General features: G+C 36.1%; 5 protein-coding genes and 1 non-coding gene across 10 annotated transcripts; 3 read left to right on the top strand and 3 right to left on the bottom strand.

Annotated features, from left to right (window-relative positions):
• The first annotated feature begins 247 nt into the window (after window positions 1-247).
• On the top strand, window positions 248-9,065 carry Hdac6 (histone deacetylase 6). 4 transcript variants are annotated; one of them, XM_077423292.1, is made up of 19 exons: window positions 248-504; window positions 1,152-1,316; window positions 1,442-1,861; window positions 2,009-2,106; window positions 2,304-2,477; window positions 2,569-2,761; window positions 2,862-2,921; window positions 3,447-3,536; window positions 3,624-3,730; window positions 3,817-3,960; window positions 4,239-4,345; window positions 4,713-4,882; window positions 5,090-5,430; window positions 5,513-5,708; window positions 5,854-5,983; window positions 6,116-6,691; window positions 6,777-6,943; window positions 7,064-7,351; window positions 7,475-9,065. In XM_077423292.1, exons 2-19 carry the CDS (start codon window positions 1,269-1,271, stop codon window positions 7,565-7,567), a joined length of 3,402 nt encoding a protein of 1,133 aa, XP_077279418.1. In that variant the 5' UTR covers window positions 248-504; window positions 1,152-1,268; the 3' UTR covers window positions 7,568-9,065. The 4 variants fall into 4 exon arrangements, with proteins under 4 accessions (XP_077279418.1, XP_077279417.1, XP_077279415.1 ...); XM_077423291.1 differs by having other exon boundaries at window positions 248-551; XM_077423289.1 differs by lacking the exon at window positions 248-504 and adding an exon at window positions 579-851 and having other exon boundaries at window positions 6,780-6,943.
• On the bottom strand, window positions 8,537-12,732 carry Pig-z (phosphatidylinositol glycan anchor biosynthesis class Z). The gene is made up of 5 exons (XM_077423293.1): window positions 12,476-12,732; window positions 11,953-12,124; window positions 11,462-11,862; window positions 10,745-11,283; window positions 8,537-10,675 (listed from the first exon to the last, which is right to left on the bottom strand). The coding sequence occupies exons 1-5, from the start codon at window positions 12,485-12,487 to the stop codon at window positions 9,751-9,753; spliced, it is 2,049 nt and encodes a 682-aa protein (XP_077279419.1). The 5' UTR covers window positions 12,488-12,732; the 3' UTR covers window positions 8,537-9,750.
• Window positions 12,733-12,889: 157 nt separating this feature from the next.
• Ythdc1 (YTH domain containing 1) lies at window positions 12,890-17,390 on the top strand. 2 transcript variants are annotated; one of them, XM_077423296.1, is made up of 7 exons: window positions 12,890-13,154; window positions 14,034-14,446; window positions 14,855-15,071; window positions 15,235-15,439; window positions 15,549-15,816; window positions 16,021-16,164; window positions 16,521-17,390. In XM_077423296.1, the coding sequence occupies exons 2-7, from the start codon at window positions 14,103-14,105 to the stop codon at window positions 16,696-16,698; spliced, it is 1,356 nt and encodes a 451-aa protein (XP_077279422.1). In that variant the 5' UTR covers window positions 12,890-13,154; window positions 14,034-14,102; the 3' UTR covers window positions 16,699-17,390. The 2 variants fall into 2 exon arrangements, with proteins under 2 accessions (XP_077279422.1, XP_077279423.1); XM_077423297.1 differs by having other exon boundaries at window positions 12,890-13,937.
• Window positions 17,391-17,539: 149 nt separating this feature from the next.
• LOC143906921 (carbohydrate sulfotransferase 11) lies at window positions 17,540-20,881 on the top strand. Its single transcript, XM_077423299.1, has 5 exons — window positions 17,540-18,568; window positions 19,135-19,331; window positions 19,695-19,814; window positions 19,910-20,053; window positions 20,150-20,881. Exons 1-5 carry the CDS (start codon window positions 18,323-18,325, stop codon window positions 20,532-20,534), a joined length of 1,092 nt encoding a protein of 363 aa, XP_077279425.1. The 5' UTR covers window positions 17,540-18,322; the 3' UTR covers window positions 20,535-20,881.
• On the bottom strand, window positions 18,656-18,727 carry Trnad-guc (transfer RNA aspartic acid (anticodon GUC)). Its single transcript has one exon. It is a non-coding gene; the product is annotated as a tRNA-Asp (tRNA).
• Window positions 20,882-20,913: 32 nt separating the features above from the next.
• On the bottom strand, window positions 20,914-24,899 carry Uba2 (Ubiquitin-like activating enzyme 2). The gene is made up of 8 exons (XM_077423294.1): window positions 24,681-24,899; window positions 23,814-23,968; window positions 23,436-23,723; window positions 23,221-23,288; window positions 22,773-22,991; window positions 22,439-22,696; window positions 21,640-22,235; window positions 20,914-21,561 (listed from the first exon to the last, which is right to left on the bottom strand). The coding sequence occupies exons 1-8, from the start codon at window positions 24,870-24,872 to the stop codon at window positions 21,331-21,333; spliced, it is 2,007 nt and encodes a 668-aa protein (XP_077279420.1). The 5' UTR covers window positions 24,873-24,899; the 3' UTR covers window positions 20,914-21,330.
• Window positions 24,900-24,951: the final 52 nt, after the last annotated feature.

Raw genomic sequence — 24,951 nt, 5'->3', positions numbered from 1 at the left:
TCGAGTCTCCAGAACTAGGTCTGTTCGTATTGCTTACACTTTTTGCACTCTCAGAATGCAAAAAAGCTTCGCTTTCTCTCTTTTTTTAATTAAATATTTATTTTTTCAAGGACAAATATTTGTCGACATTTCTAGCAACGCGACAAATTTATTTGTGACCTCTCTCTTTCCAACATTTAATTGCACATTTACTTCATAACACAGAGTGCCTGAGAGTGCAGGTCCAACGAAACGAACATTTGCAATCGCACCATCGCGTCATCACGCGACACGCCGCTACCTTCCGTCAGGAAATAAATGCAATAAACGCATGTCTCGAGACTCGAGACGGATGTAAACATTGTAAACAAGAGAAATAGGCAAGTGGACGTAAGCGACGCGAATAGATTTAAAGCGCTTACGCCCTCGGATCGTTTCAACTCGGTCTCGGCAAGAGAACTCGATTGAATATGTGATCTGTGTTGTCCGATCCGACGTGGTGTCCGATGAGTGTTTATACTTGAGGTGTGTATCGTTTCGACATCCGCTAAATCCTGCCGATTAAGCAAATGGTAAGGACTCTTATATCGTTATAATCAACAACTTCATATCCAGTTGTACACAATTTTTATCTTATCGCTGACTCTCGAAAACGAGATAACAAACACATGTTGGGGAGGGGTAAATCTCGTATCACGTTGTATACCCATAGAAGGACAGATAGAGCGTATACGTCGCCTGCAGTCTGCACTTCGACCAATAGCTTCTTCGTAACGAGTCTTACGTTTATTGTCATAGATCTTAACGTTGTATACCAAAGGAATCTATCCGGGGAGAAGACCCACAGTTTTATTCAACAAAAGTTACAGCGGGTCTATTTGGGGCTACTTCTTTCTTTACCCATTAGAATTTACCCTTGTCGACTCGCACTGATTGGAGAGCTCAGGCTTATCTGGTCGCTGCGGGATAAAGATTTGTGAAACCATTTTTTTTTAAATAAAAATTTATTGACATTGAAACAAGTACATTTCTTGCTTCTCTTTTCTTGCAGCTGCTGCAACTTTTTCTTTACCTTGAGATTTTTTTTACGACACTAAACTGTATGCGTGTGATATTATTTATATTGATTACAACTAACGGGCGCTGTGTAATTATATCTAATAATTTTATAGACCGAATCTACGGTGAACCTGGATCTGTTTACTGCTGCTAAACAGTTAGCAGACAGCGAGATCGAGCTGATAAAAGTGATCGAGAATTCCAGCAAGTGCCAAAGAACTGCTACAAACATGTTCACGAATGCGAAGAAAACGAAGAAGTCTGGGAAGTCGAAAAATGTAAATATTATCTATTATTTGGTGATTGTTAAGAATTATGCATGTTGTAAAGATCAGAAAAAGTTATTTCAAAATATCTTAAAATTCAAGTAATGGTTCCGATTAAAATTCTGATTCTGGGACAGGTTCGTCCGTCAGCTGCATTATTGGCCGCCAAGCAAGAGGCAGCGAAACGACAGCTGCTATCGGAGAGATCCAACAGCACCTTTGTACCAGACATATATCAGAGAGCAATCGATGGGTATAAGACAATGCGAAAAGAGACTGGCCTCGTATTTGACCGAAGCATGGCCGAGCACTCGTGCCTCTGGGATCCAAATTATCCCGAATGCCCGGCCAGATTTACACGAGTTTTACAGAGATGCGAGGAGCTGGGCCTGGTACAGAGGTGTAGATTCATCGAACCGAGACGCGCCACGGAGAACGAGCTCCTAAGTAAACATAGTCAGAAGCAGATTGATATTTTGAAGGCAACGGACGGCTCTATGGATTCTGAGTATTTGGAGTTGCTGTCGTCCAAGTACGATTGTGTCTATATCCACCCGGTATGTAGAAATATAATTCTATGTTTCTTCTAGTAAAAAGTAATCAAGTAACTGGCTTACTTTTCGACTAATATTATTTCTTAAGTATATAAAAAAAATATTAGATATACCTCGAAAGAGCTTTCAAGATTTGTTTTATTTTTACAGTCTACGTATAGCTTGTCTTTACTAGCTGTTGGCTCAACAATCAATCTAGTAGAAAGTATCTGTAAAGGCGAAGTACAAAATGGCATGGCTATTATCAGGTAATATATGAAGATCTTTATATAAAATATTGATAAAATATTTAATCTGATTCAATTTCATCTCTTCAGCAATCTACTTTTATTTAATTTAAAAGTAAATTCTGGATTAATTTAATTTAACTTATATTAGTAACAATATAATTATGTAATAAAATTAATATTTCATGATATATTAGTAAATAGTAATATTCTTTCAGGCCACCTGGTCATCATGCAATGAAATCAGAATATTGTGGCTATTGCTTTTTCAACAATGTAGCTCTAGCAGCAGAGAAAGCTCTGAGTTCTGGTTTGGCGAATAGGATTCTAATTGTGGATTGGGATGTTCATCATGGGCAAGCGACGCAACAAATGTTTTACAATGATCCACGGTATACTTTCCCTTTTTTCAATTATTTTATATTAAGACATTGTTTCATTTGTTCGAAAATTAATTAATAATGCTTTAAATTTTCTTTACAGCGTAGTTTATTTTTCGATACATCGTTATGAACACGGTGAATTCTGGCCCAACTTGAGGGAATCTGATTTTCATTATGTCGGAGAGGATCTCGGAGAGGGTTACAACTTTAATGTACCTTTAAATAAAACCGGCATGACTAATGCCGATTACATTGCAATCTTCCAGCAAGTTTTATTGCCAATGGCTTACGAGGTATGTGATACGTTAGTTTTTACTAGTATAAAAATTTATTTATAAAGTAATTAATTGATTAATTTAAATTAATCTTTTAATGGAAGTATTAACATTGTAGTTTCAACCGGATTTGATAATAGTATCAGCAGGTTACGATGCGGCTCTGGGTTGTCCAGAGGTAAATTTGCACATATTTATTATTCTTTTTTATTTCTTCTTTAGTTTTGTCCAGACCTCGTCTTTGTTTCTGCTGGTTTTGATGCCGCATTGGGCGATGAAAAGGTTGTAATAGTATTTTTTTATTAGGTTATTAATGTATTGTACATGCTACTCATGTCACTGTATTTGTAATATTAACAGCACTTTTATTTAATATAAATTAAAGAAATTTTTTAAAATATATCTTTTTTTTGTATTTAGGTACATGTTTTACATGTACAGATTTTGTATAATTTAATTAATTTATAAAAATGAAAGAAAAAAAAGTGAAAGAAAGCAAAGAAAAAGGGACAATATGAGGCAATAATAATATTGTTTAGTATCTCTATTACTATTTTGTGTATTAATATTAATTACAGATGTTATTTTTATCACTAATATTTGGTATATTGTCTAAATTTTATAATAATTTATTTTTTTGCTAGAAAGTATTTTAGATATATCTTAAAATTCATTAGTTTAATAGTTTCTTGTTAATACACAGGGTGAAATGCTGATAACTCCGGCATGCTATTCGCATTTATTATCGTTGTTATTAAGTCTGGCAAATGGAAAAGTCGCCGTGGTTTTAGAGGTGAAAGAATATATTTTTAAATATATGTTTATATCTTTACTTACGTAGGTACTATATAAATATTAAACGCAATATTTTAACACATAGGGTGGTTATTGCCTGAAATCATTAGCAGAAAGTGCAGCATTGACTTTAAGAACTTTATTAGGCGATCCATGCCCGGTTTTGCAAACACTTGAGTTACCATCATTAAGGTATAACAATCTAATCTATTAAATTATTGTTATCCCAATGTTAAGAATAATAGTTTTCTTTTTCACTCTATCTTTTATTGTTCCAGCATACGTGATACTATCCTGAATGCGATCTACGCTCATAAACCATACTGGAAATGTTATCAATACCAAGACACATATAGCATCAATAGTGTAACGCACAATAAAGAGGAGATTGCTAATCGGCACGTAGTTATGGTTACGTACAAGTAAGAAACTACAGACATTTATGTATTACTCAAAAATATAATGATTGATTAGCATAATTTAAAATTTTTCAATTATATGCGTTTTTTATGTTTCATGGAATAAATTGTGTGTTTTTTTTACTTAAACAAATTATTATAAACAAATGTATGTTTTAAACCCTAATTATATTAATTTTTATTTTATAATCGTTACTTGTTATAATTATAATTATAATTTAACTTATATCAACGTTATTAACATATTTTATAAATTGCTCGTTTTCTTCCTGCTGTTTCAGAGGCAGTGAAGTTAAACTAGAAAAGTATGAAACTCGAAATTGTTATCCTGTACAAAGCAAAGAAACATTAGAAGCTGTGGAGAAAAAATTGAATGAATTGATACAATGTAAGTATTAAAAAATATTTTAAATAAATCGCAATGTATGTTTTATTTACTGCGTGTGACACTTAGTGCGAGTTCCGCATCAGTTCCTTGATATTAATCTGACATCCTGTTATTAAATTATATTCTATTCTGATATCTAATGGATTTTTATCATGTTCTAAAGATGTATTAAAGATAAGGGCTATATTTAATCTTATCGAGAATATGTCGATCGTTAAAGATAATTTCGAACGGATTCAATAAAGATTTTAATAGTAAAAACAGATTATATGATTTATAAAGTTGTTTAAAAAATATATTTTGAAAGTTGATTATTGCTCAATTATTATTATTAAATATTTATGTTATAAAATATTTATTTTTGCAGTAACAAATTTGCGTAAAACACCTCATAAAGTATGTATCGTATATGATGAAAAGATGCAGAGGCATTGCAACATTTCTGACAGTTCTCACCCAGAGAAACCAAGTCGCATCTCCAGCATTTATAAGAATCACGAAGAACATGACTTGTTACAACGATGCCATTTATTACAAGTATGACGATACATATACGTATATATTTGATTTATAATGTACAAATCTAGTTTTATCTATATAGTGATCAAGATCACTTAAGTTACATAACTATTTTATTTTAAAGAACTCTTAAATTAATAAGAAATTCTAACTTAATATGAATGAAAGTTATAAAGATTTTACAGAGGAAGACAATATAATTCATGATTTCTTTGTATCACAAAGGGAAGGAGTGCAACGGTAGAAGAGTTATCCTTGGTCCATTCAACGGACTATATAGACGACATCAAAAGGACATCGACTGTAAAGCTCAAGGAATTACAAAAGCAAGCCTCGGATTACAATTCCGTTTTTCTTCACCCTGAAACATGGTCGAGCGCCTGCTTGTCCACCGGTTCTCTCTTGCAAGTGGTGGACGCAGTTTTAAATGGGGAGTGTCAATCCGGAGTGGCCATCGTAAGGCCGCCTGGACACCATGCTGAAATAGACATTGCGTGTGGTTTTTGTATATTTAATAATGTTGCCGTGGCTGCGATGTACGCTGTACAATTTCATCATGTTAAAAGGTATAACACTATAATAATACAACTTTGAATAGCGATAAGAACAAATTAGATGAGAAAAATATAATATATAAATACTTTATAGGGTCTTAATAGTAGATTGGGACGTGCACCATGGAAATGGGACGCAATCTATTTTCGAGGAAGATCCAAGGATTCTTTACATCTCTGTTCATCGTTATGATAATGGAAGCTTCTTTCCAAATTCTAAGCTCGCTAATTATACAAACGTTGGCTTAAACGCAGGCGAGGGATTCAACGTAAACATACCGTGGAACAAAGTAATACATATGTATATTTGTAGCATTTTAAGAAATATTCTTTACAAACAATCGTTTGACATTAGTATATGAAAGTCCTAGTTTCATGCAATTTAAAATTGATTTAAAAAAAATTCCATTACATTTTCTTTTATTACATCTACAGAAGGGAATGGGAGATGCTGAATACATAGCGGCTTTCCAGCAAGTTGTGATGCCCATCGCTTATCAATTTAATCCAGAGTTAGTCCTAGTTTCGGCCGGATTTGATGCTTGCATTGGTGATACACTTGGAGGTAAATTTTAGCAAATCAATTATCGTGAAATATTCAAAAAATGTATTAAAAATTTACGAAAAAAAACTTATATAAAAACACGTTAATATATTTTAATAATCTATAAAGAAAATTATTTTTTATTTTTGTCAGGTTGTCTCGTAAGTCCAGAACTCTATGGTCATTTAACCCATTGGCTCTCATCCCTAGCCAACGGTCGTATAATCCTAAGTCTCGAAGGAGGTTACAACATCAACTCCATTTCCCATGCGATGACCATGTGTACCAAGGCCCTTCTGGGCGATCCTTTGCCAATGCTGGACCCTAATCTCATTCCTTGCACTAGCGCGATCAATTCCATCAATAATGTACTGAAGACTCACAAGAAATTCTGGTCCAATCTGCAATATGGAATGTCCTTACCGAAAGAGAGACTACTTCCTAAACTTAAGGCGATCCCGAATAAACTCGAGGAGCAAGGAAGAAACGCAGATAAATTGAAACAAACGGAATCGAAGATCGCCTTAGAGGTAATCGAGAGCGAGAAATTGGACTTGAATCTGGCGATCGACAAGAACTGCTTGAATCTAGTGACGGACGAGGAGATTTCGAAGCTAACGTGCGAGGTGGAGAATATTAAGATTAAAAATTTGCACGCGATGAAAAGCGAAGCGATCGAGACGAGAAGGAATCCCGAGTTGAAGCAGAGCGAAACGAAAAATCTGGATGGTATATATTGAATTCACGCTTTGATTAATTTTAATAAAAGTAATTATTGTATTCTCCGACTAATATCTCTGATATATTTGATTAGCAGTTTCGCAAAGTGTACAAAAATGCGTGAACGAAACGAACCAACCGAGAGGCAGCCAGCAAGGAAATTCTGACATACGCGAGGATCGCGATGACGAGGGTGCAGCATCGTCACAACGTGAGACACGATCCACAACTCTCTCGGAGTATCTGTCTGACAATCTTCAGGTGAAACTCTCATTATTGTAATACAAGTTATTTCTCTCGTCAATGATTTCTGATAAATATATGTTTGTTATTTTATATACAGATACAAATCAGTATAACGATATCTTTTCCCCTGTGTAGGCTCTGACGACGGGAGAGATGTTCGCGGTCGTGCCCCTACAGGACTGTCCGCATCTGTTTACAGTTAACGAGGTTCCTTCGGGTGGAATCGATGTAAATTCGCCGTGTGCCGAATGTACCAGCACCGCAGAGAATTGGATTTGCCTGCAGTGTTACACTGTGCACTGCGCCCGCAGTGTTAATCAACACGCGATGCAGCACGCGGAGGAATACGAGCATCCCATCACGCTCAGCTTCAGCGATATCTCTGTCTGGTGCTACGGTTGCGAGTCTTATATCGATAATCCTGTAAGTATCCTTAAAAAATTAAAATTCAAATAAGATAATTTAGGCTTACGATAATGTAAATAATACTTTCAAATTAGAATTAGAATTACAATTTTTTTACATTGATGATTGCTGCATTTTTAGCGATTATATGCAGCAAGGAACGCGGCTCATCAAAGCAAGTTCAATGAAGAGCTTCCTTGGACTTATAGCGAAAGTAACTCAAACACACCTTAAATAATCAAAGAAATATATTTTAAATAATTCAATTAAAAATGTCTCTTGGGATTGGGGTTTTCAACTTGATGCGCGATAAAAATCTGAAAGAAGATAACTAATAAATGATCTGACCCCTAAAAACTTTAATAAATATAATAAAACATAATATATTTATCGCACGGTAATTAAAGTCTATGTGTAGATAACTGGTAATAATTACTATCTTTGTGTTTTTAATTTTGGATAAATTAATCAAAAATTTGAGAATATAAAAATTAATTTTGACATTTTGCGATTAACTGAAATGCTCAAGTTTTTTCAGAAATCTAATACGTACAACATATGAGAAGAAATAATAATTTTTCATAAATTAAAAATGATGTCCTGTTAAAGACAAAAGGAAAAGGAGAAAAACTCAATCCGATGGATATGTATCGAAACTGGAAATAATCAAAATAATAAAAATGTTAACAATGTACCGAAATACGTTATTCGGTAACGCTTCAATAGAAATTATTAGTTGTACTAAACTAAAAATACCTCGTATATTGACTCGATTATACAATTATACATAGTGTTCCGAAAAAAATTTAGTCTTCAATAAATAGAAAAAGATTTCTGAGTCTTTGTTTCTTTCGTAAATAATTCATCTATTTAATTGTTTTATAAATATGCAATATTCCTTTACTGAAAATTTTCCGGTACACTATGTATGTATATTATATTTTTATATATAGATATATTTTTCGCGTCCCACACACACGAGAATGATCTCGGTCTAACAATAGGCCTACTAAAGTCATCACTCACACGACAGAATATAGAATAATAATAAGACTAAGACTACACATCACACAAATTATATCAGAGAAAAATTACATTTTTGTTAATATGTGTACTTTATTTGATTTTTCAATGTTAGAAAAATACTTATTCCAATTTCAATATCAGTTCTGAAAGAAAAAGAGAGTAAGTGAGAGCGATTGGAAGAAAGAGGGGGGACGTAAGTTTTTACTTTTTTTTTCAAGATTTTATTTATGCGCTTCGCTCCACTCTTGGTCTTTCTATAAAAGAATCCTCTTGATCACAGATTCAGAGATTAAATATCTATCTTATTAAATACATTAAACCTATCTTCTTTTTTTTGTATACACAAAGTCTAAGCTCTCAAATCGAACAAAAAAGAAATACGTTTCAGTTAATTATTAGTTAACATTTTATCTTCATCCAATATATATTACTTCTTAGTTAACGTTTCGGTTCTTCGAAGATGTCTTCGAATTATAAATCATATAATTTTTATATCTTACATAGGAATGTGAAACGTGGAAAATCGTTCTCGTTATCTTACACTTCTTGATTCACTCTCACTGGCAGTATAGATTGCCTGTCTTTACTTGAGAAAGTTCTTGCCTCTATGTGTATAATACTATCCTCTGTGTATTTGCTGTAGTAAAACGCTGCATATAGCTAACACAAGTTGTTTTAATAAAATGTATTTATACACGCAGATTATTTTTTTGTCAAAAAAAAGCTGTACTAATAATTAAAAATAAAAATGTGGAATTTTGTATTTATATCAGTCGTTAATTTACTGTAAATCTCCATTGTAAATATCATTATTTTTAATATACAGTATATACTTTAAATATTATGCAATTCAACGGTTTTTAATACATCAGTAACAGATTTATTTATAATTATAGAATTTATTCTTAAACTTTATCGTTAATTAAATCACGTTAGCTTTAATTAGTTATAAAAATTTACTAAATTTATCTTGTTATAGTTAATATATATATTACATATAATTTTTATATAAACATCCGATTTACAGTTTTCCAGATCAAAGGAATTTATTTTTAAATAATTATATTAACTTCTTAATACATGAAAAATATTGTATTTTGTGTTTGAATTAATTGTAATTTAAATTTTATTATATACAAATTTTGATGTGCTTTCTTTATTAAACGTGTAAAAAGTTACAAAGATTAATCGCTAAATAATATTTCTTCGAACTAAAATCTATTTCATTACTGCATTTTTTTCTCTTCTTTCTTTCATCGGTTCCTTTGAGACTAGTTATTTTATATTTAATATATAAATATATATTATAAATAAAATTATTATTTATATGTGTGGATGTAATACAATTTTTTTTAAGTTTATTTGTTATATTAGCCATTTATGAAATTCATTTATTTATTAAGCCTATTTTGCTTCGATTCAGGCACTAAGTATTCGATTTTTAGCAATAATAATCTAAATTGCTCAACGTATTCATAAACATCCTTTGCAGTCGCGACGATACTGCTAAAAATGCCATCGTCCCGAAACCTTAACAAATGTTCCAGTACACCGAATGAACGCAACGATGGCAAGTTCTCTATAGAGATGTGAGGATAGAAACTATTGACTAGGTGGAACCTGAACAAGTGTGAATTATTGCTCGACAACTCCGTGAACTCGTTTATCGCGGAGGCCGGTAACGCGTAATACAGTCTGTACGGGATCCTGTTGACAACAAAATTCTCCTCGCAATCCTTGATCCTCCTGGCGATGCTATCGAACACCCACGGCAAAGGCTTGGAGCCTTGCTCGTACAAGTGAAAGTCCTGCGTCAGTTTGTATTTGTGATTACCGCTGCTGCGATAGATCCTGCGGGTATTGCGCAGCTGCAGCAACGCTGTGGGCAGCGAGTAACTGTACGAGGTATACAGGTGCACGTGAGTGAGATGCGGTTTTGCCTTCAGCTCCGTTGCGATGTGGGACACGAGCGGTAAAACTCCACCCTGATGCGCGAAAGCGTAGAAGAAGGCCAACAGCAGATTGCCGATGTACCAGAGCATCAATTTACTGGACTTGTGCTTCTTCGGTTCGACGGGACTGCAGGTCTCGAGATTTCCGTCGTCATTGACATATCTGCGGACGATATCCAGACTGGGGACTTGACTCAGTTCAGGCGCGTAAAGAAACACCAGCGGGAAGAGCACCGGGATTATAAAACGAGGTTCTTGATGAGGAAAGACAGACAACAAGACGACTGGGATGACGAACGTAAATGTCATCAGGCCTACGATGCTCTGCAGGCGCGGTAGATGCAGCCATTGCGCCTTCAGCCCGCTGAAAATGAATATTATTGTCGTTTATATGTTTCGTATCAATATCGATATGACTCGCGGTATGACTCACCTATGTATCATTTTCGCAAACGTCAGTAATCCAATAACTCCCAAAACGTTGAACAGCAGCGGAATGTTGACTAGGAAATGCAGGAAATGAGGATGCAGTCCATGCGACTCCAAATTCTTCGCGTTCGCATTGTACTTGAGGAAATTAACTGGCGTCACCACAAAATTGTTGATTCCGATCTCCAACTGGCCTATCTCCGCCATCGTCAGGTATCCGAAGTAGAAACTGTCGACTAGAATGAAAAATATCGCGGCCGGCACGCCGCAGAGAACAAAGACGAACATTCTGATGTGAAAGTCTCTGAAGCCGACGCTTTTCGAGTTCATTCCTCTTTGTAGCCAGAAGAAGATGGGGACGAAGGCAAACGCGACGAAAGTCGGCCTGTTAAATATCCCTATTACCGTTATCGTGGCCAGCACAAAGCAGTCGTTCAGAGAATGCGAGGGCAGCACGGCCCTGAGCTTGTAGTACTTGACTCGCTCTACGGCAGTCGCTGCTTCGCTATACTTCTTGGAGAGATAATCATTCCGCAACACCACCTAACATAAAACAATAAAATCGTCAGACCAACGCAAGGTACAAACAAGGTACGTAAAAGAAGGTTTCTTAATCAATTAACACAAAACGAAAAGTTGATTCAAAACTGGATTCCTTAAGTTTTTTTCTAAGAGCTCATCGATTACTTTTATATCGCATACGCTTTGAAGAACGTGGTACCTTTTCCGAATACGCCATGCACCGGGAAACGAAATACAGCAGTGCGGCAGTCAGCACCAATTCAATAGAATTGGATAGCGTACGGGTAGCGTAGGTGAGCACGACGTAGGAGCTAGCGTACGTAACAAGCCTGACTCCGTAGTTCTGGCCGTACATGTAACAGATCTTGTATAAAAAGTAATCCGACAGGAAAGAGAGCGCACACATGAAGAGCCGGGGGAAGAGCACGAAGAAATAAGGTTTCCTCAATGACAATCCGAAGAAGTAAAATGTATACGGAGACAGTCTCTTGAGAATTGCGTAAGGCAAACCAACAACGACTTGAGGCACGAACATGGAACGTATGGGAAAGGTAGCGTTAAACTCCCATGGTTTGTAGACATCAATATCGAAGTGGTCTCCTATAGAAAGAAAAAAAAACAGATATAAATATCAGATATAAAGTAAAATGCTGAAATATAATAGCTGCATAGCAGAATGGCGGCGCATACCAGAGACAACTTCGATGGACTGAAAGAACTCGTCGGGATGAATGTAGCCTGTCTGTGGAGCAAAAGTGAGGACTATTCTCAATGTGGCCAGAATCCAATAAAGACCGATCCTACGTTGCACAGGTGCCGCAGTTTGGTAATCATCGATAGATCTGCGGTATTCGTTTTTATGCTGATAAACAGAAAAACTTTATGTGTAAATATAAACATATAAAAGCAAATAGAAATACATAAAAATAGGATGCAAAATAAAACAGATATGTACATGCAGACTGGACAAAATTCTTTTTTTCAAAAACATAAATAAATATTAATACAAATATATATATATATATATATATATATATAAATTTATATAAATATAAATAAATTATTATGAATGTCTATATATATATATGTATACACATGTATAGGTATATTCAAATAAATATATACAGATATCTACAAACAAGACATATATAAAAACTTTAAGATAATAATTATATAAATATTAATGTTAAGAATATTATGTAAAAAAAATTACCTTCAGTGACATGTTTAAAGTTCACGGTTTCATAACTTAACCTCAATGACAATTCTTGGACATTTATTTGAAAGTAAAAAAATTATGAGGAGTTATATGAATTACTCTTTTCTATTTTATCGCAATCAAAATTCGTAATCAGAAACATCATTTGCGTTGATCAAACTAATCGGTGAAACCGACCCATGTCCGTGCAGTTTTCCGTCAACTTCACTTTTCTTTTTTCTCCGAAGAGTCTCAAGTTTTTGAGTTTTGGAACGCGCCGAACGCGCGCGCTGCCTTCCCGATAGAAGAAAAGCAGAAAGTGCAGGCGCGGTGCAGAAAAAAAGGTGCAGAACGTACAGCCGCGAAAGAACGAGTTTATTGATTCGGAGGGGCGCGCTGGCGGCGCTGGAGGCGCGCATCGTCGCTGAAGTACTGGAGAACGTCACAACGCGATGGCCGACAATGGACGCCGTGCGCCGTGCCGTGACTCGTGAACGATCCGCCGTCCGCGAGCGATTGTTTACCGTCGCCCCGTCGTCGGGAATCCTTTAACGTTCAGCGGATATTCGCGTCGCGCGCTCAGCGAGGTCGGGAACGTGCGTGCCGTGTTGTGTGCGAGCGATCGCGCGTCGGACAAACACCCCCGAGCGTGCTTCGGTGTGAAGTGTGTCAGTGAAGGGACAAAGGGTGTCACGTAAGTGTGCGCCGAGCCCTCGGGAGGACTCGTTCAGAAAAAAATGCGAACGAAAGATATCGCGAGGACTTCGAGGAAAAAAAAAAAGAGAGAATGAGCGCTGTCAGCGCTGTAAACGCTCTCCACGGCGAGAATTTACGTATTTAGTGGCTTAAATCGCCTTGCGCGACGAACTTTTCTACTAGATATAATTGAAACAAGATTTTTAAAAAAGGAAAAGCGGGGGAATATAAAAACCCAGTAAACAAAGTCTCCCGACAGACTCTCAATGTGTTTGACGGGCCGGGGGTAAAAACGGGCCGGTTGTACGCTGTATAATATCTGTCTGATAAGTAACCTCTGCTTGGGGAAGGAGTGCGCGTAGAGGATAAATAACTAGGAACGAGAGAGAGAGAGAGAGGCGATCCGGAAAGATAAAAAGTTTCTCCGTGCTTTCAGAGACTCCGTAGAACGGCCCTTCGTGCGAGCGAGCTATACATGTGCTGTCGAATGCCGTCGAATGCCGTCGCGTAATCTCAACGAACTGTCCGTAAAGCCGCAGTAATAGTTTACATTCCGTCCGTGGTCCAGATCTCTCTGGCCGGCCCGTGTTGCCATGTGTCCCCGTTGTCGATTTGTGTTAGGCTTAAGGGAGCCGGGTGCCGCTACGGCGCGCCTTATACGCGCTTTAAGAAAAAGTACTCCTCGGGACAGTGTGGACTTTCCGCTCGATTCGGAATCCCCGAACTATCCTCCTCGCTGTACACTATATAGTCCCTTGCTACCGCATTATTGTCGTAAGATGTACGAGAAACGTTACGATACGTCGTTCCTCTTGCCAGAGTGCCCCCGCGCAGCTCGCGACGTGGTAATAAGCTACCTACCGTCTGTGCGTTGCAGGACGCTCGATCCGACGGCGGCGACGACGACGACGACGACGACGGTGGCGAGGGACAGTCCTAGTTGACCATGGGCAGCAACACAGACGGCGACAACCTGAATCTCAGCTGTGGCGAGAACGACAACGGCGACGAGCTGAGAATCGCCGCGGACGAGACGTACGATACCCGCAGCGAGGTCTCCTCCAGCAGCTCCAACTCGGACTCTAGCCATCCTAGCATCAGCTCGGTCTCCAGCAAGTCCTCGCGCGGCGACAATAAGCGCAGCAAGAGGAACAGGAACAAACGTGGTAGATCCAGGGACTCTAAATCGTCCAGTCCTGAGCCGAAGCGGGCCAGATCCAAGGAAAGCAAGGGCACCACCAAGAGCTATGACTATGCCACCAAGTTGAATTACTTGTTTCGAGACGCAAGGTTCGACGAAGACAATAAATAGCTATTGCAGTCTTTGTATTAATAACAAAATTCTGTTTGAAATATTTTCAAGTGTTAATTTTACACAAGTGTATCAAATTAGAATTTAATTTTTATTAATTTTTATAAATTATAGTATATGGAGTAAAGTTTGCCGTAATAAAATAATAAAGTTGCATACTCTGTATATAGCTTGAAATTTTACTACATTTTATTCTTTTTATATTGAATCAAACAGATAGGATGATTGTAGTTTATTAAGCATATTTTACATGATATATATATATATATATATATATATATATATATATATATATATATATATAGGGAGAATTACTTTTTTTAATTATATATTTTTAATGGATCGTCTATAACTTGGAGTAAATATTTCTAAGTCTCCTTTGCCAGATTTTTCATCATCAAGTCCAATAATGCGGAAAATGTGACGCTGTCTAAAGCCAAGGGAGTATGGAGCACGTTGCCGCAAAACGAAGCAAATCTGAATCAAGCCTACAGGGAATCGCGAAACGTATTGCTGGTATTTTCCGTGAAGGAATCAGGAAAGTTTGCTGGTTTTGCAAGACTTAGCACAGAATCGAGAAGAGACGCTGGTCCAGTTTCTTGGGTATGTAGAATGAAATATAATGATATAATAAACAATTATGTAATCATTGGCAGATTCACAATTAACTGATTGACTTTAATGCCATTTGATTGAATTTTTTTTTCTTATTAATTAAATAAATCGTCAGAAAAGAGGAAATAATGTCATGAAATATGCATTTCAGGTTTTACCACCTGGATTATCAGCAAAGGCCTTAGGTGGCGTATTTAAAGTTGATTGGATCTGCAGAAAGGAGTTGCCGTTCGCAGCCACGTTACATTTGTACAATCCATGGAATGACGGTAAACAAGTCAAGATTGGTCGGGATGGCCAGGAAATCGAGCCCAGAGTTGCCGAAGAATTATGCAGATTATTTCCAGAGGACGAAGGTTAATATAAGTATTATGTTATTAGTTAATAAATAATAATCAAATATTTGTTAAATATCTTGTTTTATATATTTACTAATATCGTGCATATAAATATTTGTGTTTGTAGGAATCGAGATGACACCCATCTTGCGGAAATCCAAGGAAGCAGGAAAACACGTTGTAAAGTCATCGCGTTATCGCGACAAAAGACCTATAGGTAGTTCTAGATTTTTACGAAGAGGTGGACGAGGACGCAAACTATTCTTGACCTCGAGATCACGTTTAGCGTCACTGGCGAGAGGATCTCAAGATGTTACGGGAAATCATAGGAGCTCCAGGGATCATTCGTACCGATACACACCGTGGTTCAATCGAGGCGATTCACCTTACTCAAAGTACGATTATCCAATATTGATTATTCCTGGCTTTCAAAGTTGTACGATAGACGTACACTTTTGAAATTTAATGTTGATTTAACGCTGTTAATGACATTACACGTCGCAAATTATTAAATAATTCTTTTAAAAGGCAGATGTAAATTCTCGATACCCGATGTATCTTATATATCGTTTACCTTATGTAACAATAATTTCTTTTAGGGGTTACGGAACTGGACTGGGTGTCGCCGCAGTTGCAGAGGCTTATGTGGCAGATTATATGCGTACTATGCAACATCAATTGCCTCCATTACCGCCTTACGGCCCACATCCGTACGATTCTCTACCACCACCTCCACCTCCAAGGTAAGAATTTATTCAATACTGCACCAGAAGCGCTTATCTAATACTTTCCAGATCCTACTATTTCGTTCCGCTTTAACATTTATTTTTTGCACAGAGCACAAACTCCATAAAAATATAAATATCCATTCTCTCTCTCTCTCTCTCTCTCTCTCTCTCTCTCTCTCTCTCTCTCTCTCTCTCTCTCTCTCTCTCTCTCTCTCTCTCTCTCTCTCTCTCTCTCTGGTATTAAATTAAACTAGAAATTAAATATATTTATTAACATTAAATAATGTTAATATAATAATCGTGTTGACATTAAACAAAAAATATTCTATCATGGGCGTAAGATTGAATGGAAATATCCCTTTTTTTTCCAGATATTACGATGGTCTACCACTGCCTCCAGATTACGCAAATGCGACAGCATCGGCACTAGAAAAGCGTAGCTACGAGAGGAGTGTCGACGAGTTCCTATGGAGAACGGCTAGTCGTCACAGTCGGCACAGCGATCACCGTTCTTCTCGCGATCATCACAGATATAGAGATCGCAGATAAGGATCTCGACTTTAGTGTTTCCCTTGAAAATCCGTCGGGCCCCATAATCCTCTATTGGTAATGATAGAATTGGAGAGGGAATTCTGTTGATGAAAAAATTAAACTAGCATTATTTATCATTTATATTTATTTGGATTTATAGAATATTTCCGAGGAATTTAATCTAAAAATATTCAATATAGTAATAATAATATTATATATATTACATATATATATATAATATATATAATATTAATTATATATTTTTTTATATTTAAAAAATATATTTTAATATATTTTAATTAACATTTTAATATATAATTAAAATGTTATAAATATGTTTAGATTAAATTTGTATATAAAAAATGAGTAAAAAGATTTAATTTAATTAGAATATAAAAATATAAAGTCTTAAAATTCATGATTAATGGGAATCGGCGGGTTATATAATCATTGTACACCATGGAGGCAATTTTAATCGATGACGTTTAATTGTCATTACTATCAAACGTAACTGCGCAGCGCACTTCCAAACGCACTCTACGCTGTTGTAAAGTAATGTAGATTAATTAAGTTTTGTACCATTGAGTATTGGTAATTCTTTTACTGAATGTGTAACATTTTTTGCGATCACACAAATAAAATGCAATAATGAAATTATTTCGCCAATCAAAAAAAAAGAAAAGGAAATAAATTCAAATATACGCGATAAAGATATTTGTTTTTTTGTTATTTTTTCTCAAACATTTTATACATTTTATACCGTCTTATATTTGTGCGAAATGATTCTTTTGAAATGAGCGGATCGATTTAATCTGGAATCGATCAATTTTTTAATTTAACTTTAGTAAAACTGTACTGTTGCTTCTAATTCAGTGATTCCACGTGTCTCGACTCTACTTAATGAAGCTTCATATTTTATTGATCTCTGTTTTAACTTTGCAAAATGATGTTTTCCTCTTGTTCTACTCTTCCACTACCTACTCATGTTATTCACATTAGAGCAAAAAAAAGTAAAGTAAAAAGACCAAACGCGTCACGATATTTTCGTTCTATGTTATTACTATAAGAATGGAGATTAGAATAAGAGGAAGCTTGAAGATAAGAAAGGCGCTCTGATGTCCTGATGATCCACAGTGGAGAGTCGATTGTGTGTGTGTGTGTATGTGTGTGTGTTTGTACGGTACGATAGTTTCAAGCTATAGATTTAACAGTGAAGATTATGAGCAAGTCTTCTCTCTTTCGCGAGATATAGTTGGAAATATAGTTATAATAAGAGAAACGTGTCTAATAAACGAAATCAAGAATCGACAAGTGATAAGGGATATCACTCACGTACCACCCACACAAAACGGGGTATTCCCGAGCGGATACTTCGTCCTGACGAGAGACAGATGTGCGGAAAGATTCTAATGTGCTGCAGCTTCAACGCATCAACGTCAGAAATTATCTCTAATTCTTTTCATAAATTTCGATTATTATAAATCTTGAAAGTATTCTCAGATGGTGTTTTAAATAATAAATTTTAACAAAATAAAAAAATGTGTCTGTTTATGATTATTGTAAAATTGTAAATTGTGACTTTCTCCGAGTCAAGAGTCATTTTGTGTGTCGTGCGGTCGATAGTTGCGACGTTTAATTCATTATGTCCCTTAAAGCGCAATTTTTCAAGTGCGGTTCGTGCATTGTGTTATATTTTCTCATTTGCATAATTTTAATTAAAACGAGAAGAAGCAATGTAGAAGAAACGACAGGCGCGACGACGACGATCAAGTATCAGCCGCAAACGTTCCACTTCTCGATTTCAGATAGGATAATTAAAAAGGATGTCAAGGGGGAGATCAACATGTTGCGGATGGATGAATTAAAGGGTGGAACTTTCGACCTGCAGGTATATTTAGATGTATGAAAATTAGACAGAAAATATAAAAAGACGTTAAAGATAAATATAAGATAACAGATTTAAAAAAAAATAAACCTCCCCGACGGGGAATCGAACCCCGGTCTCCCGCGTGACAGGCGGGGATACTAACCACTATACTATCGAGGATAAGTTGCAGAGAGATTGAAAGTTAAAAAGTTGTGATAGATATTTCAAAAAGATATTTAATTAATATTAAACATGTTCAAGATTTTCAAAAACTTTTTGATTTTGATATTTGAAATAATTTAAGATTTTTATTATGTATTAATTAAACATATATTAAGATCATTTTCTATCACAACTTTAGTATATTTTAACTTTCAATCTTTCTACAACTTATATATATATATATATATATATATATATATATCTTATAATTTTACATAATATTCTGGATTCATCTACTCCATTTTCAACTATTATTTTCATTTTGTGCACAGGCAAAAATTAAAATTTTATTTTTACGAATGTTAAATGTCGAGGGTATCTAAATCGACGTATTAACTTTCCATTTTTCGTATTCCTGTTAACAGAAGAGCGCGAATCTGCTGCAACAGGTATCGAACGTCTGCGCGAAGTACAAGTTGAAGACTCCTCTCGTCAAAAGGCATTTTTTATACAATGTCAAACATAAGTCGCTGTATTGCTGGATCCGCAAAGTCGGGTCTACCAGTTTCACCAAACTGTTTTCCGACATGAGCAACCGCAGAATCGAGCACAATTTTTACAAGTAACTATAATATTAATCATGATCAAACGCTTAATGTATTTATTGTTATTTATTATTTTGCATATTTATATAATCTTATTAAAAATACAATTAATAATATAATAATTAATTCGAAAAAATTTACTTTGTTTTTTATTAAGAGACCCAAATTTTTCTGTCTAATTTTATTACATTAAATTAATTTATTTTATAATAATAAACTTTATTTTTCAACCATTCAGTTACATATAGTTCGTAACACTATAACTGTCTTTTATTTCCTTATTTATTTTATTTTCGTGAAAATAAACTAATGATATACAACATTAATTGTAACAGGAGTTTAATTATTATATGTTAATGATTCCGAGATTGCATTTGTAGAGAAGTGGACGTCCTGTCGCCAGAAAGTTTAGAAAATCTGCAGCGTTTTGCTAACAACAATACCATTTTCAAATTGCTTGTCGTCAGACATCCGTTTCAACGGCTGGTCTCGACGTATAGGTAATTAGTCTTATTACACAATACTCTGAATCGACAACAAGCTGACACAACTTCGAAACAGCCACGAAAAAATACCGGCCCAAAATTATTTATAGAGACCGCATCGAAGACAACAGCAAATACACCGCACAATCCTGGCTCTACACTCGCCAAATTCTTCATCTCTCAAGGCCGGAACTCTTCCGTTTCAACGCGTCGGGCGGCAACATCCTGCAAAGAATATTCTTGGCGGACCGAAGGTACGCATGTGGCATATGCTTCCATCTAATTTTCTTACTTTACAATTAATTCACGCGTAACATAGAATACGGATCTCTATCTGCGTTTCTCTGCAGATTGAAGGTGATACCCAGTTTTCGAGAATTCTTGGAATGGTTGCTGAAGCAACCGCCGGATCACAATGACGTCCACTGGGCCCAATATCACACTCACTGCGCGGTCTGTAACGTGAGCTACAACTTCATCCTGAAACTGGACGAATACACGTTCGGGGAAGTCAATTACATCCTGTCGAAGCTGAGATTAGATAAAGATAAGATCTACTTGCCCAGACTGCAGCGCACTCGTACTGGGGTCACCAACTCTGATATAACGTGTAAATACTTTCACGACCTGACCACCGACATGGTCCTGCGATTGTACGAAAGGTACAAAGTGGACTTTGAGATGTATAACTATAAGCTGGACAAGTATTTGCACTGTGCCAAGAGTAAAAATTGACTCTGACCAGGCAAAAAAATGATGGAGCAGCAATAAGTAATACTTAATTGAAAAAAGATAAAAAGAACACTTTTTGATAAATAACTAAATTTTTTAAAGACGGAATATTTTCTCGTGCCTTTTTTTGTAAACTGGAAAATAGAAAATATATTCTGATTTACTTGTTACGGATGAGTCTTTACATCTCTGGAATGACGGAAACACGTAAATAAAAATATAAACTTTAGGAAGATTATATATAGAAAATTATTAAATTATGTAATTATTAAAAATGTGTTAATTATGAAAATTATGAATTACTGTGTAGTGGATTTTGGAATTAAATAAAAATTTGAAATCAATGATTACACATGTAAGAATATTAATCAATAAACCTTAGTATAAGTAAAAACAATCTATTTTTCTTTTCTAATGATCAAGATAATAATGACAATAGTTATGACAATATGATAATACATTACGGCATATGTATATTAGTCAATATAAAAAATTAAATTAATTATTGTATCTATAAACCACGGATGTCACTAATAGAAAAGGAATAAAAAAAATGAAACTTTTTCACTTCTCCGTGTGAACCACGCAATGTTAGAAATAACTTTTATAAACTAATTTTCACACGAAAACGTTTCTCTTATCTCTTACGTTTTTACTCCGTTTCCTCTATTCTCTTCAAAAGCTTTCTTTACTCTCTTCTCTTTACTTTATATCTCAATTTGAACTTTAAATGTTTTCAAGTCCTTTCGTTTTCCACCGTATTTCTCTTCACTTTGAAGTTCATCTCTTGCTTTCGCAGTTAATCGTCGTCGCACACTATCAAGCAATCAACGTCATCGGAAGGCTTCCGCTTCCTCAACGTTGATTTCTTCAGCTCGGATGAGTTATCATGGCACGTGTCGTTACTGATAATGCAGATATCATCGCTATCATCGCCATTATCAATTTCCACTTTGCGTTTCTTAGCTGCTATCTCATCTTCGGCATCATTTTTACGCTTCTTAGCCACATCCGGCGTTTCGGTCACGTTCTACAGAAAATATATTTTTTCAGCAAACAAATAATAGATAATAAAGTAATCGAAAGAAATATTTCCCCAAGCACCCACCTGTCCATTGGAGCTGGAAGACTTCTCCGTTTTCTCTTCTTCCTCTCTTTCCTTCGGTTGAAGCGCGTTGTTATCTGCCAGTATTAAAAATTGCGGACTATCGTCCTTCGGACCAGGTTTCTCTCGATAAACTACGAAGACGGTTAGCGAATAGTTCTGCTGGAAGTCGTCGACCTTGAGAATTGCCCCATCCTTGATTCCCAACTCCTCCAATTTCTTGTCATTGTTGCTCTCTGTCTCGCCTTCCTCGCTGCTGATGACGACGGAACCAGTTCCATCGATCATGACATCGGGGGCGATCATGTTCAGTCTGTTCTTGAGCACCAACTCTTCCAGTTCTTTAATAGTCATGCTGGAGGTATCGACCGCGAGCACAGCCTGCGGGGTAGGTGCGCAAACGTAACATTGCGGATTGGGTGGATTCACTGCTTTTTCTGGGACTAGCAGCTGATTACGGTGATTCATCTTTAAGCGCAGATAGACAGATCTGCAGGCTTGTAGATTGTTCTCAAGGACCCGGAAAGCATGAAGGACCACCATGCCCGCGATGATAGCATTGGTGGTGGCGATCGCCGGGATTATGTTGCCAGCCATTGCTAAAGAACGAGAAGAATAACGTAAAGATTAAAATTGAAGGTTTCATGGACAGTAAAATGGAGTGATTTGAATAAATTGTACGTTTAAAATGAAACGCAGATATTATAAGAGATTGAAAAGTTGAAGATAATATAAACGGTAACCCCATATTTCAAGAACAAGATGCAAAAAGATGCAGAACAGATGGAACATTGTTACGAACATTTGATATCAAATCTGCTTTTCTGAGGAATTCCAAAGATGTGCGCGCGAATGTTGGCACATGCGGCGACAAAATCCATAGAGCGCTGATCATCCTTATCCCAAACCAAATGATTGCCTGGCGATTTTTCTTGGGAGGATTTCAATGTCTGACTCAAACTTTTCATCGATTCTGCAAAGATCGAGCCGCATTTGGAAATACTCCAGCGTTGTTGGTCCTTCAGCCCAGGCTGATTGATCTCTTTACTGCATCCGGCCACTTCAAGAAAATAATACGTTATTTTCACCGACAATGAGACAATGAGGAATAAGATTCTGTAGGAACGGTAACAAACCTCCGTCTGGCAATTCCCTCCAATTCAATGGCGTTGGAGGTCGGCGTTTTTTCCACAAATTGTCCATGCTCAGCAGATACTTGATGTCATCGTGAAAAAGCTTCGTAAACAATTTTTCTGGGTCGTAATTGCAGGACTGGGCCCAAACTCGCGTGGAAATCCTATCGATGTTGCCTTTATCGTTGGATTCCGCCTGTAAAGCCCCTTCCCCTGCTGTATCTGCAATATCAAGATACTTTAATGACATCTATTATATTTTGCTATAAACAATAATGATGATAATTGTTTGATAAAGTAAAATAAAAATAAATATATAATAACGATAACATTAAAAGTATTTGTATATAAAATAAAAATTATCTTAAAAAAATAAAATGTCAATTGCGCTGTTTGTTTGGTATAATTATAAATTATATCGAATATCATAGCATAATAATTTTTGTATTACCAGTTGCTTCAGGATCCGCGGTGTCCGGAGAAACATCCTGATCGGGATCTTCTTCCCCAAATAATTGACTGCAATATTACATTAGAAAATTAATTAAGGATTATCGTTCATAAAATTCATTTATACACAAGTAAAAATTGAACAAAATTTATACGAGTTTAATCAATAGATGATAATATAAAATATCTTAATGCAGATCGTGTCGCGATAGTTACTTAAAGAGATGTTTAGCCCATACAACGCAGTGAATGGGCTCGCTGGGTGTGTTGCGGATGGTACAACCGGGATAAGTCTTTTGCGCAGCTTTAGGCATACATTCGTAGCATTGGCTCAAGCCTTTCTTGATGAGTTCGACCTGGCCTTCGTAACCCGCGGTACCGGACTCTATTAATGGTATATCTGCTGCTAGACACATACGATTCACATGATTTCTCGCCGCTCTATTGTCAAGAGCGTTTAACACCACGGTGAACCTCTTGAAGAAGGACAAGCCAAATTCCGATCTGTAAACGCACGCGACTTTAGAAACGTCGAATAGATTGCGGCGTCAGCGTTGCTGACTGAGAAAAGCAAATGTGTCAACGTCGACTTACGACGTAATACTGTCGTGATAATACATCACTTTGACATCTGGATTAAATGTTAATGCTGTTTCGCACGCTATGCTGGCTTTTGATTTTCCCACGTGTTTCTTTTGGAACAGAAATTGTCTGTTTAAATTGCTGACGTCAATCGTATCCAGATCAATCTGAAAAACAAGGAAAGGCTTAATTGAGAACAATCTGAATACAATATCTGATTATAATATATCTATGAAAATATTCCAAGTACGAATAAAAACACAGAAAATATAGTAAATTGATAAAAAAAAACTTGAAATAAAAATTGTGTGAAAGGCAAAATTAAGCACAGCAATCCGAAATAAAATATCTCTATCAATAAAAATAACCCCAAAATGAAAAACAATTAAATAATTAAATTAAATTAAATCAAGCAGTTATTTAAATAAGAATCAAATAAAATAAATATAAGAAGAATACAACAAACGTAAAAATAAGAGCCTAAATAAATAAATTCGTTATAAATAAATAGATCAATTCTAATAGAAAAAAGGAGAAGAAAAAAGAGAGTGAATCAGCAGAATTATTGCGAGTAACGCGAATACAGATATTTGTACCACTTTCATTATCTAAAACAATATATATAAAGTTAACATTATTATTGTTAACATTAAAGTAAGAAAACAATAGAATGCGATGTTTTTATTAAGGGTGCGTTTACGAAGCGAGCTTAGCGTTATTACATCGTTTTATCCATGTTTAACCTAATGAGCGATAAAGATAGAATGCCGCGATAGCGTTAATCGCACGTTCCGTGAATGCACCAAAATTGTTGCCGTAAATCTGTAAATCGCTCGAAAGTGAGGTTACGTTAGCCATTACAGAACTGCGTGTACTCACGATTTCGATATCGGCGAACCCGGACATCACCAGGTTCTTGAGAATCTCGCAGCCGATACCGCCGGCACCGACGACGAGCACCTTGCTACGTAAAATCGCATCGCGTAATCCTTCGCGAAACACTCCGTTCACAGTCGTCGCCATCTTGGCCAACTCTCGGCTCTCGGCGGTCAGGCCGGCATCGCCAGACATCGCGCGTCATCGCGTTCCGCGCTTCGTCGATCCCGCGATCGCGGCATTTTTCACGCATGCGCAGCAGCGCGGTACACAC

Source organism: Temnothorax americanus, unplaced genomic scaffold (genome assembly GCF_048541705.1).
Source record: "Temnothorax americanus isolate GAGA-0224 unplaced genomic scaffold, ASM4854170v1 Scaffold78, whole genome shotgun sequence".
In the NCBI taxonomy this organism is placed as follows: Eukaryota; Metazoa; Arthropoda; class Insecta; order Hymenoptera; family Formicidae; genus Temnothorax; species Temnothorax americanus.
This window is presented reverse-complemented; position numbering and strand designations above follow the sequence as displayed.

Bases quoted from the DNA above. Each gene is read 5' to 3' on its own strand.
- Hdac6 (XM_077423288.1), top strand. From the start codon at position 648: ATGTTGGGGAGGGGTAAATCTCGTATCACGTTGTATACCCATAGAAGG. The intron at 3,537-3,623 runs GTGAAAGAATAT...TTTAACACATAG, and splicing joins AAGTCGCCGTGGTTTTAGAG to GGTGGTTATTGCCTGAAATC. The intron at 6,944-7,063 runs GTGAAACTCTCA...TCCCCTGTGTAG, and splicing joins ATCTGTCTGACAATCTTCAG to GCTCTGACGACGGGAGAGAT.
- Pig-z (XM_077423293.1), bottom strand. The intron at 11,863-11,952 runs GTATGCGCCGCC...TTCTTTCTATAG, and splicing joins GTCCATCGAAGTTGTCTCTG to GAGACCACTTCGATATTGAT. The intron at 11,284-11,461 runs GTACCACGTTCT...GTTTTATGTTAG, and splicing joins GCATGGCGTATTCGGAAAAG to GTGGTGTTGCGGAATGATTA.
- Ythdc1 (XM_077423296.1), top strand. From the start codon at position 14,103: ATGGGCAGCAACACAGACGGCGACAACCTGAATCTCAGCTGTGGCGAG. The intron at 15,817-16,020 runs GTACGATTATCC...AATTTCTTTTAG, and splicing joins GGCGATTCACCTTACTCAAA to GGGTTACGGAACTGGACTGG. The intron at 16,165-16,520 runs GTAAGAATTTAT...TTTTTTTTCCAG, and splicing joins CCACCACCTCCACCTCCAAG to ATATTACGATGGTCTACCAC.
- LOC143906921 (XM_077423299.1), top strand. From the start codon at position 18,323: ATGTCCCTTAAAGCGCAATTTTTCAAGTGCGGTTCGTGCATTGTGTTA. The intron at 18,569-19,134 runs GTATATTTAGAT...TCCTGTTAACAG, and splicing joins GTGGAACTTTCGACCTGCAG to AAGAGCGCGAATCTGCTGCA. The intron at 19,815-19,909 runs GTAATTAGTCTT...AATTATTTATAG, and splicing joins CGGCTGGTCTCGACGTATAG to AGACCGCATCGAAGACAACA.
- Uba2 (XM_077423294.1), bottom strand. From the start codon at position 24,872: ATGTCTGGCGATGCCGGCCTGACCGCCGAGAGCCGAGAGTTGGCCAAG. The intron at 22,697-22,772 runs GTTTGTTACCGT...ATTTTCTTGAAG, and splicing joins GAGGGAATTGCCAGACGGAG to TGGCCGGATGCAGTAAAGAG. The intron at 21,562-21,639 runs GTGGGTGCTTGG...TATTTTCTGTAG, and splicing joins CTTCCAGCTCCAATGGACAG to AACGTGACCGAAACGCCGGA.